The 18,022-nt window shown below is 36.3% G+C and overlaps 1 protein-coding gene across 1 annotated transcript in view; it reads left to right on the plus strand.

Moving 5' to 3' along the window:
- The window catches only part of GPHN (gephyrin), a gene marked incomplete at its 5' end in the record, with an annotated part of 204,284 nt that overhangs the window by 102,509 nt on the left and 83,753 nt on the right, over positions 1-18,022 (plus strand). The window contains one exon of the mRNA XM_009283545.1: positions 1,046-1,180. Coding sequence (XP_009281820.1) covers positions 1,046-1,180 — 135 coding nt within the window. The remainder of the gene's footprint in view (positions 1-1,045; positions 1,181-18,022) is intronic.

The raw sequence follows: 18,022 nt of genomic DNA on the forward strand, positions 1-18,022 counted from the left end.
AAAAATAAAAAATTAATCCAGTCAATTATAAAGCCAGTGTGATATCTGCATGACTGGGCCCAAATACTGCAGTAATAAGAAGCAACAGACTTTCTAAGACTCGGTATATTAAAGCTAAGAAAAGCTTTATTCTTAAATGCATTCTTCTACCTCTTTTCTTTGGAACTTGTGATAAAACTGAACAGAAGAGACAGGAGATAAAAAATGATAGATTTGCTTTTATTACTGAAAATAAGACAACTTTCTCACTGTTGTAAGTTGGTGTAATTTCATTTATTTAAGTGACTTAACAATACCAGCTAAAGGATCTGTCCCTAAAACTCCAGCTTTCTGGAATTCCCTTCAGAATGCATTTTAAACCAAGTGTTGGCTTTGGATGGTGGTTTCTAGTGCCTGTACTCCCTCCAGAGAGGCATGTAGCTTTTGCAACACAAACCTTACACCAAGAGTTTTTGTAGCTGAAATAAAGTCTTCAATACATGGAATGAAGAGTATTTACTCACTGCATGACATTTCTTATGAGAGATTTTCTCACTGCATGACGTTTCTTCAGAGGGGTTCAGTCATTGCTAATAAGTGGTTTTCTGTTCAGAATGTTGTCCCCTAGTTACAGAATGGGAAGTCTGCCTCCCTTCTTGCCATGGTAGAAATCACTGTTGGTCATTGTTAAGTTTGAAACTGAGGCTTAAGAGGAAAAACCGCTTAATTATAATAAAATAAATAATAATAATAAATTAATAACAAATTAATAAATAAAAAATAAGAAAATTCCTTTCTTATTATTTCCTGTTGTGTGTCTGATTCATAGGTTTTTCAGAACAAATAGTATGTTCTATACTACTTCAGTTAGAATATGATCTTATATATTTGCTAGATATTTGTTACTGAAATTATGAGAACATGCCATTAACCACTGCTAGCACTGCATATGAGGAGGTGTGCAAACTGGGGAGTGGGGTATTCCTCTGTTTTTGATGTAAGGTTTTGATTAAGTTTTAAATACAGTATATTTTTTACTATTAATTCTATCTCTCTTCTTTTTAAGATTCCAGATTCCATCATCTCTCGTGGTGTTCAGGTGCTCCCACGTGATACAGCTTCCCTCAGTACTACTCCTTCAGAATCTCCTCGTGCCCAGGCCACCTCTCGTCTCTCCACTGCATCCTGCCCAACACCAAAAGTAAGTACATTTATGCCTTGCAAGCTCCATGCTCAAACATATAATCTATCAGATTCATGTATTGTCTCTGTAACCACTGCAGCACTGCATATGAGGAGGTGTGCAAACTGGGGAGTGGGGTATTCCTCTGTTTTTGATGTAAGGTTTTGATTAAGTTTTAAATACAGTATATTTTTTACTATTAATTCTATCTCTCTTCTTTTTAAGATTCCAGATTCCATCATCTCTCGTGGTGTTCAGGTGCTCCCACGTGATACAGCTTCCCTCAGTACTACTCCTTCAGAATCTCCTCGTGCCCAGGCCACCTCTCGTCTCTCCACTGCATCCTGCCCAACACCAAAAGTAAGTACATTTATGCCTTGCAAGCTCCATGCTCAAACATATAATCTATCAGATTCATGTATTGTCTCTGCTGAACAAGGTTGGTTCGCATGCAAGGGTTGTATCATTCTAAGTAATAGATAAACGCAAGACAGAACAGTTCATTCCATGTGTACTGTTGCACAACTTAATATGTGGGTCCACCAACACGTTATGGTTACTGAAGTTTAATGTTATCTCTTGCAATATCAATCATGAATATGAAATTGTTAACACCTTGAATGTCTTTAATATCCCCAGGAACATAGATAATCCTGCCACTGAGTAACAACATTAAGCAAGTAGTATTTTGTCGACAAAACGTATGTGCAAATTTCTGTCCTGGGCTGGGGCAGTTCTGTGCCCCACTTTGTTATTGTTCGGTTTAAGACACTTTCAAACCAACTGGTTTTGCTCAAACTTAGATATTTGCTGCCTGACATTTGGAAACAAAAACCAGCCTAAATTGAATAGAAAGAAAGTTTTAATGCCAACCTTGTGGGATTATTACTTGGTTCTTACTGATTACGCTATACTATTTAATCATTGAGGTGAACTCTACTATGTTCTCTTTTTATCAAACTAAATAGCATACATCAAAAACTAAGTGAATTGACCAGTGGCAAGGCCTGTAATGCCTACGTTTGGCAGGATTCCTTTCAGCAGAAGAAAACTCTGTCTGAAATCGCTCTGTGCATTCACATCACAAAGATCTTTCTGTGGCACCAGATGCTGACATACTAATAGACCCTTAGCAGATGGCGAACAATAACATTCTTCCTCATCTAATTCATGATCCTTGAAGATTATTCTGCGTGCTAAAGTGATTGCCAGCATCTGCTAGTTCTTCTTTCCTGCTGTCTCATTCTTTTCTGTCAGCAAACAAGATTTATTGGCAACCACCCATAGAAATGTTTTGGTTTAGCCTATGGGATTGTTTTATGCAGTACTCACCTTCACTGTAATAGAATCAAAATGATTCTGATGGACAGCATACTTGAACTTCATTATATAGTCTACTTTTCTTAAGATGTTCAATGAATTCTATCTGCAAGCGGCTCTTTCATTTTTTTGCTAAACAATTGTCCCTTGTTCAACGGCTTAAAAATAAAAACTCAGAGCTTATTACATTAGAACACTCAGAGCAGAAGAGCAATGTGAAACAGAGAAACTGCACTGAGTTTTATGCCTGTTGACAAAACAAAATTGTCCAAAGAAAACCAAAGGAGACCAGTAACAGGCATAAAAAAGAGACAGCACTGCTAAGAAATAGCTCTACATGAAGCCAATGTATTTTCAGAAAGGTTATCACAATGGGAAGGAGTAAAGCTTATCTGTTGTGAAGCAGAATGCACTCCTCTAGACTATCTTCAAAGATTCAGAGATTACAGAAGGAAACTACAAGAACTTTGAAACAGATTAAAAATCTGAAACTCTTCTTTGGGAAATTAGTTGAGATGAGCTCTTACCGTAATTGGATCATGCTTTGGTATTTCACGTTAAGTCCTGTTTTTCATGTATTACTGCAAAATCAGATTTTGTTCAAAATGTGTGAGACCACACCACTTTTACAACAGGAATTGCCATGCAACATCTGGCTCGTCTAGCTTTTCTGTGTCTTTTGAAAGTGGGTGGTACAAGCTAATATAGGGAAAGATCTAGGAAAGCCCAACTGGAAAATAAACTTGAAGGATGATCTCATCTGTTCCCATTACCTAGAGGTTGGATTTTGCACAAAGTGTAAGCTGCTTTGCCACTTAGAGAGCTCTTGGTTCATTTTACCTATCACTTTAAAGAAACCAAACAAACTACTTGTTACCTTTTGTTCAGTCCTTTTCAGTACCCTCAAGTTCTCAAACATCATCTGAATTTTTCAAGAAATGTGGTTCATTCATATTCTTCAAGATTGTCAATATGTCTAAATGTCTTCACTTACTGTGTTTTTCCTTCTGGATCCTGGCTTTCTAATAAGGCAGTACGAATTAAATTTACACTGGACCTCTTGATCCACACAGTAGTGAGAATAAAGATAAATTGTACTTCAGCATCCAGTTGATATTCCAGGGTGGTTTTTTTTCTTCTTTAATCTGCAAGTGTGTATCTTTTCTATATTCTCATGTGCTGGTTTAGGAACTCATTTCAGGGCTCCAAAACATATATATATGAAATGAAACAAAGGAGAGGAAGTTTCAGCAAAAAAAAATTTTAGTTTTCTTTGATTATACATATTGTTTGGAGTAGTGGTCTAGCCATAGAGCTTGTGGCACTATATTTCTTTGTCAGCTACATATTCCAGTTTATTTTGTTGTACCATTTTCTTGTTGTATCTTTTTTGTCCTGTACATAAACCCTTACATCTCTCTTACTGAATTTGCCGAATAGCGGAAAGTTGTGTGTCTCAGAAAAAAAATCAAGCTTCTGCAATGACGGGAGCACCTCTGTTGAATGAATGTAAGCAGCAGGTTACTAATGCATGGGGGTACTGGAGAGAAGGTATGGGAGAGTGCATTACTAATACTTCTGATTGATCTGTTAGGAGAAGTCTTTACCTTTTCATAATTATATTTTGGAAAACCTAATGTTGTTTATATATACACACAGATCATGTAGACAAAATACAACATTTAATTTTAAATTTGCTTTACTGTTTACACTTCATCTTCCATGTTTTCTGAAAATCTCTGTTTGTAACAAAGTAGTAAATGATGAATATTGAGTTTGAACCTGTATATTTCAATCAGTCCTCAAAAGTTTAATTTCCTGATAAAAGAAGTAATTATATTTTTCATTGTAGCCTCTTGGGAGGTCAGAACTTCTCAAGACAAATTTCCATTGGGACTACTCTGTCTATCATTAGGTACATCACTAAAACTAAGCAAACTTGCTTTTGTTAGCTTTTAATAAATCTCTGTAGAACACCTTCCTTGTTCTCTAAATTGCATTTGAGTTTCAAGCAAAATCCACTGCAGCTCAAAGAGCATTTAAACCATATTTATAGTAGATGGATTCAGATATAGAGGCAACCTAAGTTTTACTCAGGGGAAAACTGCACTAACAGTCCTCCCTTTTTCTCCCTTTTTCAGTCATTCAACCATAAAGTTGATAGTGATTATGACAGATATTTTTGTCTTCTACAATATAGTTTTGGTCTTTTTAAACTTTTACTGCTTTCTCAATAAGGTTAGATGAATTTGCTGAATACTCACATGATAAAAGTTTAGGATGACACAGTGTGGCTTGCAAGTTTTTCTTGTCATTTCCAGTAGCTGCTCAGATTCTAAGATCTTATTATATTTTTGTGTATGTTTGTGGTTGGCATTTTCATGACGTTAAATGCAATGTTCTTTTCAGATACAAAAGCAATACACTGCCTAGTGTAAAATACCTTTTACAAATATGGAGAAATTTTTTTATGTTCGCATTAATGTTGACTCTTGGGGCTTTTTTTAAACTTACAGTATAAAATTTTAGATCTATAACTTCAGATAACTTAAAAGAATATATACAGAGCAAATGACTGAGTCATTCCTTCAAACTCCTAATTTTGTTCTACTCTTAGGGATATATTAGTATAAAAGAAAATTAAAGCTTTCAAGTTGAAGTCTTCACTTCTCCCATACATAAGTGACGTAATCAATATTTAATTTTTGGCAATGTTGTGTGTCAAAGTCAAATGAAGCAGATATAGAAGACCAAGGACAGGTTTTAAATTATCACCAGGAATACATTTCAGTGACAAGAGGTGTTCAAAAGTATTTCACTTTGCAAGATCATCAGTCTCACTGATATTCAGTTCTTCCACTTCAGTGTGCAAAGTTTCTTTCAGTGTTATCTTTGATCTTGAAGCATCCTAAGGAACTTGTTACAGTACTTTTAAGATGAGAGCGTTTTTTTCTTTCCATCTTGCTACTTCATTCCCGACACTCCTTATATTCTGCTTAAGACAAAGTCTCTACTTTACTTGCTGGTTATCTGTCCCTTCCCTAGCTATCCATTTTTTAGTTAACACTGAATCAGACAAAACCCTCGGTGGTGTTAAGTTACATCCTTACGTATTTGTAGTTGTGATAGATAGCTTTTAATTCCTGCATAAGCAAAGTATATAAGCTCTATCTTAGAGCTAAAATGAACAAGCAAGGCTACTTTTCAGAAGCTTTTTAGATTCTAGCAAAATGGTCATCTTATCTATCCACCACTCCATCCACACCTTTGTAGCATAGTACTTTTAATTCTTCTAGTTTATCACTTTCTGTAACTTTCTACAGCTGTCTCCTATTAAGAACTGTTATCTTTATCATTCATAAGTTGACATTCACCTAAAGACCTAATATTCCTAATGTAAAAAGTATGATACTTGTAATTTATGTAAATGTTTCAGTTGCAGAGAATTTCTGAAATGAAATAGCCTAGAAAAATACATTTTTAAAAAAATAAAAGGCTGATGAGAATTATTTCTGTGGCAAAAAATATTTTATCTCAATCATCTCTCGTGCTTGCTACCAGTGAAAAATGATGCATTGAACACCTTCTGTCATGAACCATATCTTTAATGTTGAATGCGCACAGTGGTGCAAGTTTTCTACACAGTCAAATGAGTTACAAATTAATACTAAATCTAATTAAGATTTATGTTTTCAGTCTAGAGTTGTGACTTTTAATATACAACTACTATGTGAAGTAATGACATTAGCAGATGGGAGCAGGTAGAGTTGGGAAGATGCTTTTGTATCACTTATTGTTACACATTTTTCAGTAGAAATATTCAGTATTTTTCAGTAGAAGGAAGATCAGGTTGCTTACCAGAAATTCTTAGTTAATAATAAGATGCTGCTCAGAACATGAGGCAAGCTGTAGTTTTATCCATAGGGTAGATATTTTGTGCACATTGAGTGCATTAAATTTTGTATTTGTTATCTTGATTCCTACTATTTCTTCTTAAGGTGGTCATCAAGGTGAAAACAATGTGGCAAGTATGTGAATATATTTTAAAGTTTGTACGCATACACTAAATTCCCAAGTAAAGTTGGGGTTTTTTATGTATTAAGTTTGCATATGCTACAGTTTTTTCTACCTAGGAACTTGCTTGAGTAAGTAGCAAGTGCTTTGGCACAGCTATTTAGCTGTGTTACAGTTGAGCAGCATGGAAAAGCGGAAAGGATGTTTTAAATTGTTAGGATGATCTAGGTAGGTGAAATCACACTCTGAGCACTGCAAGGGTTTCTTGCCTTTTTTTTGTAAAACAGGTAGCTGTTTATAGACACACGGGCTTAGTTAGATATTTGATCCTGCTAAAAATTCCAGTGTTTTCTTGATTATTTCTGGGTTTTATTTCCTCTTAATTTTTTTCAGTGCACATTCCAGGATTACAAAAAACTATATTTAGTGAAGAGACATGCTGAGAGAATGTATATTGGAGTAGAAAATAGCCAGGATTGCCTTAAGATGAGGAATCCTGCTTACTAACGCACGTCAATCTACTGTATCCTGCCAGGTTCTCCTCAATAGAGTGCAGCAGTGGTTTTCAAATCAATTACTAATTAAGAAACTAGAATATTTTCCATATAATCATTGTCTTTTTTCTTCATTATTTAAAGTGTATTGTCCTGGCAAAACATGTGGATGATTGAGTCCTAACAAGTCTTATTTTTAGTTTACATTTTGGTTAAAAACCCTGATTGTTGTTCATTAAAAACCCTGATTGTTGTTAGTTAAAAACACTAAGTGTCACAGCTTCAAAAGTGAGACATTGTGACTAAGAAAGAAGCAGCTTGGTATGCTTGGGATATCAAAAAACCCCGAATACATCATAAATAATAAAAGCAAAGTCTACTAAAATCCTTTCTAAAATGGAAGATTCACTTTGTAGGAAGGTTGAAAAATATAGGGGTAGGGGTTTTGGGGTTTTTGTTAGTACCAAAATAGACCCATCAACAAGTCTCTGGAGAGGCAGACTAGTGTCATCAAGTTTAAGCTGAACATTGAATTTCAGTAGAGGTACTTATTTGACTTAGTTTTATTTACTTTTTTCTTGAATATCTGTTTTTTGAGTAGTACCATATTTATTGGTAACTGTAATCTGTATTAAATAGTATAGCAATGCCAAAATCCAGTTCCCTTCCTTGTTTCATGCCCAACAACTGTTTATAGCAAGGCTAAAGAAGGAAGACCTGTTATATGCTGAATCATATGAAGAAGCTCTAATGTGCAGAATTTCCCTACATTTCTCTTAGTAACCAGTTGGTATTCTATTAACCTACGGAACTCCATTCTTTTCCTGAGTCCAGTGAAACTTTCAAACATGTCAGAAATAAGCTTCTCAGTCTTTCCCTGAAAATAATTATTTTTTTCAAATTGTAACTATTCCACGTGTGTATCCCTCCAGAAGAGAATAATCTTTCAGTACAGACATCCTGGCTCACACATGCATTGCGTGGGTTCTGATCTATGTATGCTTATGCTGCATCAGCTTGTCAGTTCCTCCTTGAAATGTTTTTTTCAATTAGCTTTGGGAGCAAGATTTTTTGTTTATTACTATGCTTTCTTCAAATGCCAAGTGTTTTTTTCAAATTCTGATAACTTCAGTTTGGCATTACTTTAAGAAAAGGAAAAGGTGTGCATCCTTCTCGCATTAGTTTCCTTACCCACACCTTTTCACTTTCTATCCAAAATAAATCTCTGGTTTGAATTCTGATGTATCACCAGATGAAGGGTTTTGGGTTGGTTTGGGGTTTTTTTGCCCCCCAAACAGCAATGTAGTTACATCTGTCTTTCATCCAGTTCCTTCATTTAGAAATTACTGTGAATGCACCTCTACAGAAATATTTGCTAGCTCCGTTTTCAATATATCTAGTTCTGGTCTTGTCACCGATGCTTGTTGAGACTGTTGGTGCCTGGTGATCATTTTGATGTCTTGCTGGAGTTGGCCTCTTGGAGCAATATTGACTTCCCATCTCCATTCATTCTCTTTTCCTTGGGGATATTCATTCTTATTACCTGTGCCAATTGATTTATTTTTGTTTCTTCCTGAAACATGGTTTCAAGAGTAAAACTACGCATCTATGTGCTGAATTTTCATATAGCCATATGTTCTGTTAGTAGGAATTTGGTTTTCCGCTGCTCCTCTTTTTTAGTATCTCAGTCCCTGCTAATCTGTAATTTCAACCATTCATACATTAACTGGTCTCAATCAACAGCTCAGGTATGGCCAGGCTTGCTTCTGTTCCTTTACTGACTATTGACATAATAAATAATCCACATCACTTACTGCTGTATTCTTTCTTTGATAAAAGGATCAGAAATTTCAAAATGTACTTGCAAGGATAGACAATGATCTTCTTTCTTCTAGTTGTTTCTTTTGTATTATAGTAAATAATTTAGCGACGGTGTAGCAAAGTTCAATGCCAGATATTATAGGAGAGGTAGGTGATGTTATTTTAAAACAAAAAGGGTTTCAGTCACACTTTCATATCTACATACTCAAAAGCACAAAGATACATGCATTCAGCATTCTGTCCAGCATTCAGGTATCCATATATGTGGATATATCCATATGTGTGTACCCACCTGGGCTGGTCAGGTTCCTTGAAATGATGTATAGGATGTGGGGCACCAGCTATCAAGTCCTCCACAACTTCTCTAGGTTTCTTCTTATGCTGGTATCCATTAAGTCAGTGTTGAATGTGCCTTTTATACTCTTTAGGAGCTGACAGTTAAGGGGATATTTGTCTCTCTATGCAGTTCCACCTCTTGAATATGTAAGATTTGCTCACTGTCCTGTGTTCTCCTTATCTAAACCTGCTTTTTATCATTCCAACATCATCTCTCAGTGGCTCAACTCTTTGTTTTGGTCATTTTATGTTGTCTTGTTTTACTGATTGAGTATCCCCAGAAGCTGCATGAAGTGCCATGAACTAAATGAACCAATCTGTGTGCCATCAACAGGTTTTTCTTATATCCCTTCTGCTATGCTTTCTGGTGCTTCCACATCCATACACTTCCATTTTTTCTCTACCACTCTTAATATATCTGTTAGTTATTCAAGGAGTATTCTTATGCAGAAGTCTATATTAGCTTGCTATTGAAGCATCCTGATATCATATCATGCTTCTACAGATATGCAGTGTAATAATAATACTGCATTTCACGTGCACATGCAACCAAAGTGCTGTAAAAAGTGGTGGTAGTCTAGCAGCAGCAAGCAGTTATGTGTTCGCAGGAGCCAAAACTGAAATTTAGACCAGGAAAGCTATTTCAAGGCATGCATGTTCCTGTGGTTAATGTATCATCTGCAGTAAAAGTTCGCTGGTTCCATCGCAGATGTCGTGGTTTAACCCCAGCCGGCAACTAAGCACCACTCAGCCACTCGCTCACTTCCCCTAACAGGATGAGGAACAGAACCGGAAGAGTAAAAGTGAGAAAACTCGTGGGTTGAGATAAAGACAGTTTAACAGGTAAAGCAAAAGCCGTGCACGCAAGCAAAGCAAAACAAGGAATTCATTCACTACTTCCCATCGACAGGCAGGTGTTCAGCCATCTCCAGCAAAGCAGGGCTCCATCACGCGTAACGGTTACTTGGGAAGACAAAACGCCATCACTCCGAACCCCTTCCTTCTTCTTCCCCCAGCTCTATATGCTGAGCATGACGTCAGCTGTCCCCACTGTGTCCCCTCCCAACTTCTTGTGCACCCCCAGCCTGCTCTCGCTGGTGGGGTGGTGTGAGAAGCAGAAAAGGCCTTGACTCTGTGTAAGCACTGCTCAGCAGTAACGAAACATCCCTGCGTTATCAACACTGTCTCCAGCACAAATCCAAAACACAGCCCCATACCAGCTACTGTGAAGAAAATTAACTCTACCCCAGCCAAAACCAGCACAGAGAGAAGCAAGAATCTAAAGTACAGACATTGCTTTTCTCATGAATGATGTAAATATGGAATTGCCTTCAAGCTGTAGGTTCTTTAGCGAGTGTACTAGTAGTCCCTGAAGTCCAGTTTCACCTTTGAAAATGTTTTTAGGAAGTAAGGGAGTTAAAAGTAAATGGCACCTCCTGGTGCCATTCTATGGCACCTCTGTGAATCTTATCTCCTATTTCAGGCAATATCTAATACTATTTAATGTTGTAATATGTAATACCATCTAAGATTGGCAAACTAAAAATAGTTTTCCCCTCTGCATGGCTGTCTCCAGCCTTGTTTCAGAACCTCACTATCTCATTGGTCAGTCTGCGCTCAGTTGCCTTTGTGCCACTGTTGGCCTTTTCACTTCAATAAGGCCAATCTTTTCTTGATCATGTATTCATTCCTCAAATAGACTTATAAAGGGGAGGCGTAGAAACTTTCAGATTTCATTTACATGAATTAACTAAGTCAAACTCCTTCATTTTCATCCTTGTAAAAAAAGACTCCTTCAAAAGTCTTTTCCTGTGTTTGTTGTAGATTTCACCTTCCTTGGAGTGATCAAAACTGTATATCTGCTTATATGAGATTTTACTGGTGTGTTGTACAATGGATTTATAATCTCTGTCTTTTTTTCCAACTGTTAAGTCCTTGCCCATGTAGCAAAGATGCTTGCTAGTTGAGAACTTTCACTCCGTTTCTTTTACAGCAATCTTCAATGTTATCAAATACCTGCTGATATTACTTCAATACTCTGTAACTGATGATGCCTCCCATATTTATCTGAGTGCACTCCTAACTTTTGTGTCAAAATCATTACTGAAAATACTACATATGGTCAGTTTCTACATAACTCATTTGCAAACTATATTCATAACTTCTCTTCCACCTGTTCCTCTTTCAGCAAAATGTTACCTTCCAACTAGCAATTTCCTTGCCCTCCCAACAATTCTATTTTTACTTCTATATGTTCCTGTCCTACATTTCGTCTGTTTATAGGAGCAGTTGTCTCATCAAAAGTAATACAGCTTTATACTAATTCTCATTGATTACTGTATCTTTGTTCCCGTATTGTGTATTATCATCCCTAATCAAAATTCAGGCAATGTATTATTTTTCATTACCTAGTTTACCATTGATGTCTTCCCAACCTCAAATGATAGCATTTCTACTTTCTCTTTTTCTGTTTGTATGTTTAAGGAATCTTTTACTCCTTGTTTTAAATTCCTTTAACTCCATTTTGTACTTAACAGTTTCTAGCTTAGACAAAATAGTATCTTTTATTTTCATGTCTGCCAGGCTCTCTGTCTAGACCTAGTAGCCTTCTTGGCATGGTTTTTTGTTCTTCTCCACTCAAGAAAACAGAGTCAAAGTATTCAATTTCAAGAATTTATTTTGGCAGTCTGTCAAAGTAACTTCAGTTAGAACGGTACTTTTGCAAAAGGCTGATGAAAGGTGGTCATTTGTCTCCCTTGGTAGATAAAACTGTTGTCTGTTGATACAGAAAAGTATATTTTTCAAGATCAGTCTTATTTGAATTGAGTACCTGTTCACTTTGGATTTATTGCATCCATATTGAAAATATTTCTCATTTGAGAGCAAATCTGTCTTCATGTAGTAAAGCAATTAGGCAATTTCATTATAGTTTAAAACTGCGAAGTCATTCTGTGTCTGATGTGATAACAAAAAAAACTATCCAAGAAGTTAGCTGTTTATCTAAAAAAAAAAAGATTGAGTGAATGCCAGGCTCATATAGACCATTTACCCTAGAATGTGTGTGTCCCATCTCCTGGTTTTGCATGGAGCTTACAAGATACCTTCTACAAGACATAGGAGACAGACCTTATCTCAATTTTGAGAACTTTTTGTAATAGCTTTTTTATATCAAAGTCTTGTTTCTGGTACCTTTTTTGCCCAAGCAGATAGGCTTTCTCTTTTACAAAAAACTAGTTCTCAAAATCATGTTACCCTTGCATTTATAGGTCAGCACAGCAATGCGTCAAATGTGAATATAGTCATTTATCTATTTGTCTTTCCAAGACAGAAAAGACAAGACGTTGTCTTTTAGGACTTAGCCTGAGCAACTGCTATCAGAATTTGAGAGTTTCATTCATTAAGTAGATTCTTACATCATATTGATTACCCAAGTTTTTGAACTGTAGCTATTTTTAGCAAGTATTTCCCCAGAAGGTTTTGAGAAAAAGGTACAAGATGCTTTCTCTTTAGCATTCTTCTGCCAAGTTCCCATGCATTATTTCCTGGCTGGAAAAGGAGAACATTCATCCTACTTAGTATGTAGCCTAATGCTCTTGCTTATACCTATTGGTGTGTGTAATCCTCATTCTGTGCCTCTCTATTCCTCAGGATGATTGGGTTTTTTTAAAAAATCTGTGCATATGTGCGTACGCATAATCTTTTATCACAGCTGAGCCTAGGTACTGTGCAACCATACCAGAGGAATATGTGTGCGTTGTTAATGCTGCTTTACTTGCTCTCTTGGTGTAGTTCCACTCTACCTGTTCTCAGTGCAAGACAGTTTAGAGTACCTCAAATGAACAGTAGTCATTAAGCAATGAGATGAGGTAAGCCCTATAGCAAATTTATCCAGAAAGGTTGGAAAACATTATTAAAATCCCTAACATACCAAGTTCATTCCATTAAATAGTCCTGTTAAATTGTAACAATCACTAAGCCTCAACAAACAGTACTAGGAAATGAGAAAACAAAGGTGATGGAAAAGGTAGTGGTTTTTAAAATCAGAAGAACAGTTGTCACAATCTTTAGTCCAGCCTTCTTATAAACAGCCATTCTGAATTTGTTAATGCAGTTCACCCTGTTAAATTCAATTTCTTTGTCTCTTACCCCTCTAATTACCTCCTTTCTCACAACGTATGTTAGAAGCCCTTTATTTTGTAATTCATGTAAGGCTTAGGTCAATGCTTATCCAACTCTGTATTCTGGATCTGCAAGGAGAATTTAGTATGCGCGAAGTGCATTGCCTGTGTTTGAGAAAATTCTTACTTAGTTGTGCCACTTTTCATTTAGTAAAATATTGATCATGGGTTGTTCTCCCTATTTTAATTTTCTACGTGCAACAGGAAAAGGGAGAAGGCACTGTAGTCTCCAGGGAATTGTCCCATTTTGAATGTCAGCAATCAGTTTAACTAGTTTTGTTTGTTCCTTGAAGAGACTGTGTAAGAAAATAGTATTTAATTTTTTCCACATTTTTGCCTTTGTAAAATAAATAAACTGTAGCAGCACAAATCATGACAGAATTCTGATGACATGTTAAAATATGAGTTCAAAATTGTGTGACCGTGAAGGTATTATGCCATTCACAGATGCCTCAAGATTAGGTGTTAGAATGTGTTCAGATGATTAATAGTAATGACAACGATTCAAATGAATCCCCATATTTATTACACTCAAAATTTATCTTTAATGTCTGAAATTAATTGCTTCTATTTTGCTCACCAATTTAGTTTAATTTTAAAAGGCAAAATACACATTATCTCCTTAAAAGGGGCATTTATGAATAGGGTAGAACTTGATTTCTTCAATTAGGCTTCAACAGGATATTTGCTTGTTTGAAAGGAAAGGAAGTGGTTATTTATCTATTTCTGATCACTTTCACAGTAGCGTTGCATATTCTTGGACAAGAATTTCTGTAGGCATTTATTGATATTTACATTTACTGAAACCTGCATATATTTCAGTAAAGAGCTTTTTATTTAAACCAGCAATAGCGGTGACTGTAGGAATGTATTTACGGGAAAAGTCTATGACAGATTAGGTATCCTTAAGGTGAGAAATTCAAAGCACTTACATTTGGAACATATTTCTCTCCAATGTCTATGTTGGAAACTGGGCCTCCCACTTGAATGCCCTACAGTAGATTTATGGAAATCATCCCATAAGAAACAGTAACAAGTTTGGCAAGATTTCAAACCAGCTGTCTTGGCAATGTCTTTTTCAGATTTGCACCATTCGTTACAGTTTATTTATTAAGACTGCTTTTTTTTCTTTTAAAAATAGCTTTTCAAAATGTGAGGAATGCCTTTGAGCAAGGATTTTCTGTCCTCAAAGAGGTTTACTCTTCCCTTTAATGTCCCACTGGCCCATCTGTTTCAGAAAGATGGGATCTTCCTTGTTACACTGAGCCCAAATGCAAACATCTCTCCCTTAATTTTGCTGCTAAAAGTGGTCAAAAAGAGCAAATGTCTTAGCTGGTTTGCTTTATCACCTACCTGTCCCAGCATCAGGTCACTTCTAAGTGATTTCATTGATGTGACAGCTTTCACTGTGACCACCAAGGTATCTTTGATAGGAGCTAGCTTAGTGTCTAAAAATGTTTAAAGGACACTGTCCTCCACTGAAATATGAACAGCCCTATATATGCTGCAGCTTTTAGAACTTCAGTTCAGCTTAGGTCAACAAGGCAAAAGAGCAGCACATTCAGAACTGAACTGTCAGTTTGGGAAAGGTATATACAAAGAATTCAAAACTTCACCACCTAGGACTTAAGATATTTTTTTTTTCTTTAAAGATGAACAACTTTCCTGCTTGCCAAGACAGATTTCTGATCTATGCGACAGGTGTTTGTTTTTTCAAAAGTTCTACCAGGAGCATGAGGTGCAAATTCTGCTTTCCTTTTTGGGGAAAGACAGAGAATAAATGAGGCTGCAGACATAGGCAGGGAGCAAAATATGCCAGCAGCCATTAAAAAAATATTCAAAGTGGGGCTGAAATGAGAGGATTTAAAGTATTGAATTGAGGAGAAATCGGATGTAAAGGTTGAGTGGTAGAGGTCTGGTATAGAGCAAAGCAGTATTTATGGCTCTTGAGTGATGAGGCTGCAGGGCTTAGAGTGGTTTGGAGAAGAGTAGGAAGTAGTTTGGAGGTAGGAGGCAGCAACAGCTTTATGAGAAAAGAAAGGGCTATGGTCAGGAAGAACTGGGAGAAAGGTAGCCTTGAGTGGGTAGAAGGGTTTGGGGAACTTCAGCTGTGTGACAGGAGAGTTGTGCAACTGAAAGCTCTGAGACAAGCTGGGTCCAGAAACCCTACTGTAAACCTTGGTCCCTATATGTTTGTGCATACATGTCCCCTGTATAATAAGGTGAAGCATAAAGTATTTGAACTTATTCTCAATCGGTTTGCTCAGAGCAGTCTGGTCGCTATAGCACACAGCTCTCTGCAGGCTAATTAAGTCTTCTGATGGCCAGCATTCTTTACAATCAGTAGGAGCCCTTTTGTGATTTCCATACCATTCCCGTTGGCCTGGGCATGCCTCTGCCAAGAGTAGCCATTTGGTTTTGTTACTCATCATTTATAATCTCTTCATGTCTTGGGCAACATAAAGCCTGTGTATTTTGTTAACTGCATAGTGAAAGTAAGGACACCAACTCTCATATGCCCAGAGCTCCAGTTTAAATGAGATTTAGGACATTAAGTCACTAAGAATAGTGGCATAATATGTAATGTTTGTACTTATTGTAGTCTGTTTTGCCCTGGCTGCGCATTTTACCTACCAACTTTTAGATTTGATTTCTGACCATTAAATTTCACTGAAGTCAATAGATAGTTTTAAAGAACTAGGCTGCCACACATTGGCGTAAAAGAACCAGTGTATTACAAAATCTCCTGTATAAGGACATGGTTACATTATCTTTGTCATTATGTGTGTTAACAGACCATTGATCTGGTGATGATATTAATGTACTAAACTCCAAAACTGCAAGCAAATTGCATTACTTTTTACCACTGATCGGTCCACCTGCACTGTTTTATTCCCTCATCTGCACATGGAACAGTGTGAGTAGTAGTGCCCATTTTAAATAATTAAAAATTTTTTTAAAAATGTGGGTAGTGTGAACAAAATGTGTGATGGTATGATAATGATGTTTTATTGGCATTCATTAGCATACACGTACATTATGCTTTTGTAAGTTTACCATTTCCAAGAAGTGCAGCAACCCTAATAAAACATTTATGCCATACTGCAGTATAGTGCATAGGTGTGAATATGTTTATTGGTTGAGAATGTATGTTTGTTACAGGAGCTTGTACTCCCTTTGTTTGAAAATACTCCCCATTTATTTAGGAAGCCCCATCTAATTGGTGTTTGTCTGGCCTAAAACCGCAGAAGTAAAAATACTTTCAAGTGCAAGTCTATTTTTCATGCATGAATGTAAAAGTTATACATAATGCATTTTTTAACTTAAAATAAATTGATTTGCTGCAATATTAAAAATATCTTAAGCTCTTTGTTAGCAGTAGAAACTGCTCACTTGATGTAGAGCATTGTTATTATTAGAGAATTCTAGTTGGAGTTCAGATTTCTGTATCAGAATTTTCCACTGTTGATCAGACAAGTAAGGGTTGTAAAAAATACCACCCATACCAGGATTTTATTATATAATATTTGGATGTTGGCAGTCACAGTTCCCAACATTAAATTTGTTGACAAGCAGTATGTAATTACTTCACTAATTAAAATTACTTCTTGCCAGCCACGGAATGTTTACAGTTCATTCCTTTTTTCTGGATGTCACTATCCTTCACTGATCTCCAGTTTGTTGTATACCGTGAACTTTGACGAACATTGCTAAGGGTCAGAAAAAGCCTTTTCCATCTTCATAAGATTTAATCTCCTTTGGATTCACTTCCCTTAAGTGATCTGGCCAATACATAAATTTTTTTTTTCCTGGCCAACTGATGTAAAATCATTGCCAGTTGAGTTATACTTTTAAGATACTTTTCTCTGTTAATATCAACTGTGTGAGAATTTGTGTGAAAGATTTCAAGAACATTTTTCTGGAACAGAATGGTGTAATAATATGCATAGTATAGCTTTTATGGTTTCTCTTCTTCAACTGGACCCCCTTCTTCTCTAGTTCAATGCACTATATTAACTTGAGGAATCTCCAAGCTTTTGATAAAAAATTGCTGATGGCTCCTAAATATCCCTGTACTTAATATGTTGTATTCTTTCAAAGCCCCTTCATGTGGGGGCTGTTTGAATATATTATAATACATATTTAGTTTCTCTTCTGTAAGTTTTTAATGTTTTTGTCTTCTCAATGCATTTATCTTTAAGATCATTTTAATGTTGTTTTTATACATCCACCTGCCTTTTCACTGAATCATAGAACATCTGTTCAAGCTACATGGGATTGGAGAGAGGTTTATCTCATTGTTCTTCTTCCATATTTTGCCTTGGTCAGTTGAACGGCCCTTGGGGGGGGGGAAACAGCTTTGGAGTGGAGTGTATTGTGGAATTCTGCTGAAGGAAGTGGTCCAAAGTAGGAGCATCATATGCACAGTTTTGCTCTAGATTTCCAAAACTGATCATTCCTTTCTTACCATGATGCCCTGCATTTTGAGATGAAATGGTAACCAGAAGGAAGTAATGACAGGTAAACAAGGGAAGTTGTCTTTTCTCATAGCATGTACAAATTTGTGAATGTCACTGTTGACAGCCAAAAACCTGCTTTAAAAAGGAACAACTTCATAAACATTTATTAACAGTATGTGTAGTCACATTGACAAATATGATGCAAGCAAGTTTCATGATTTAGGATTCAGTAGAGGA

Source organism: Aptenodytes forsteri, unplaced genomic scaffold (assembly GCF_000699145.1).
Source record: "Aptenodytes forsteri isolate BGI_AS27 unplaced genomic scaffold, ASM69914v1 Scaffold486, whole genome shotgun sequence".
In the NCBI taxonomy this organism is placed as follows: Eukaryota; Metazoa; Chordata; class Aves; order Sphenisciformes; family Spheniscidae; genus Aptenodytes; species Aptenodytes forsteri.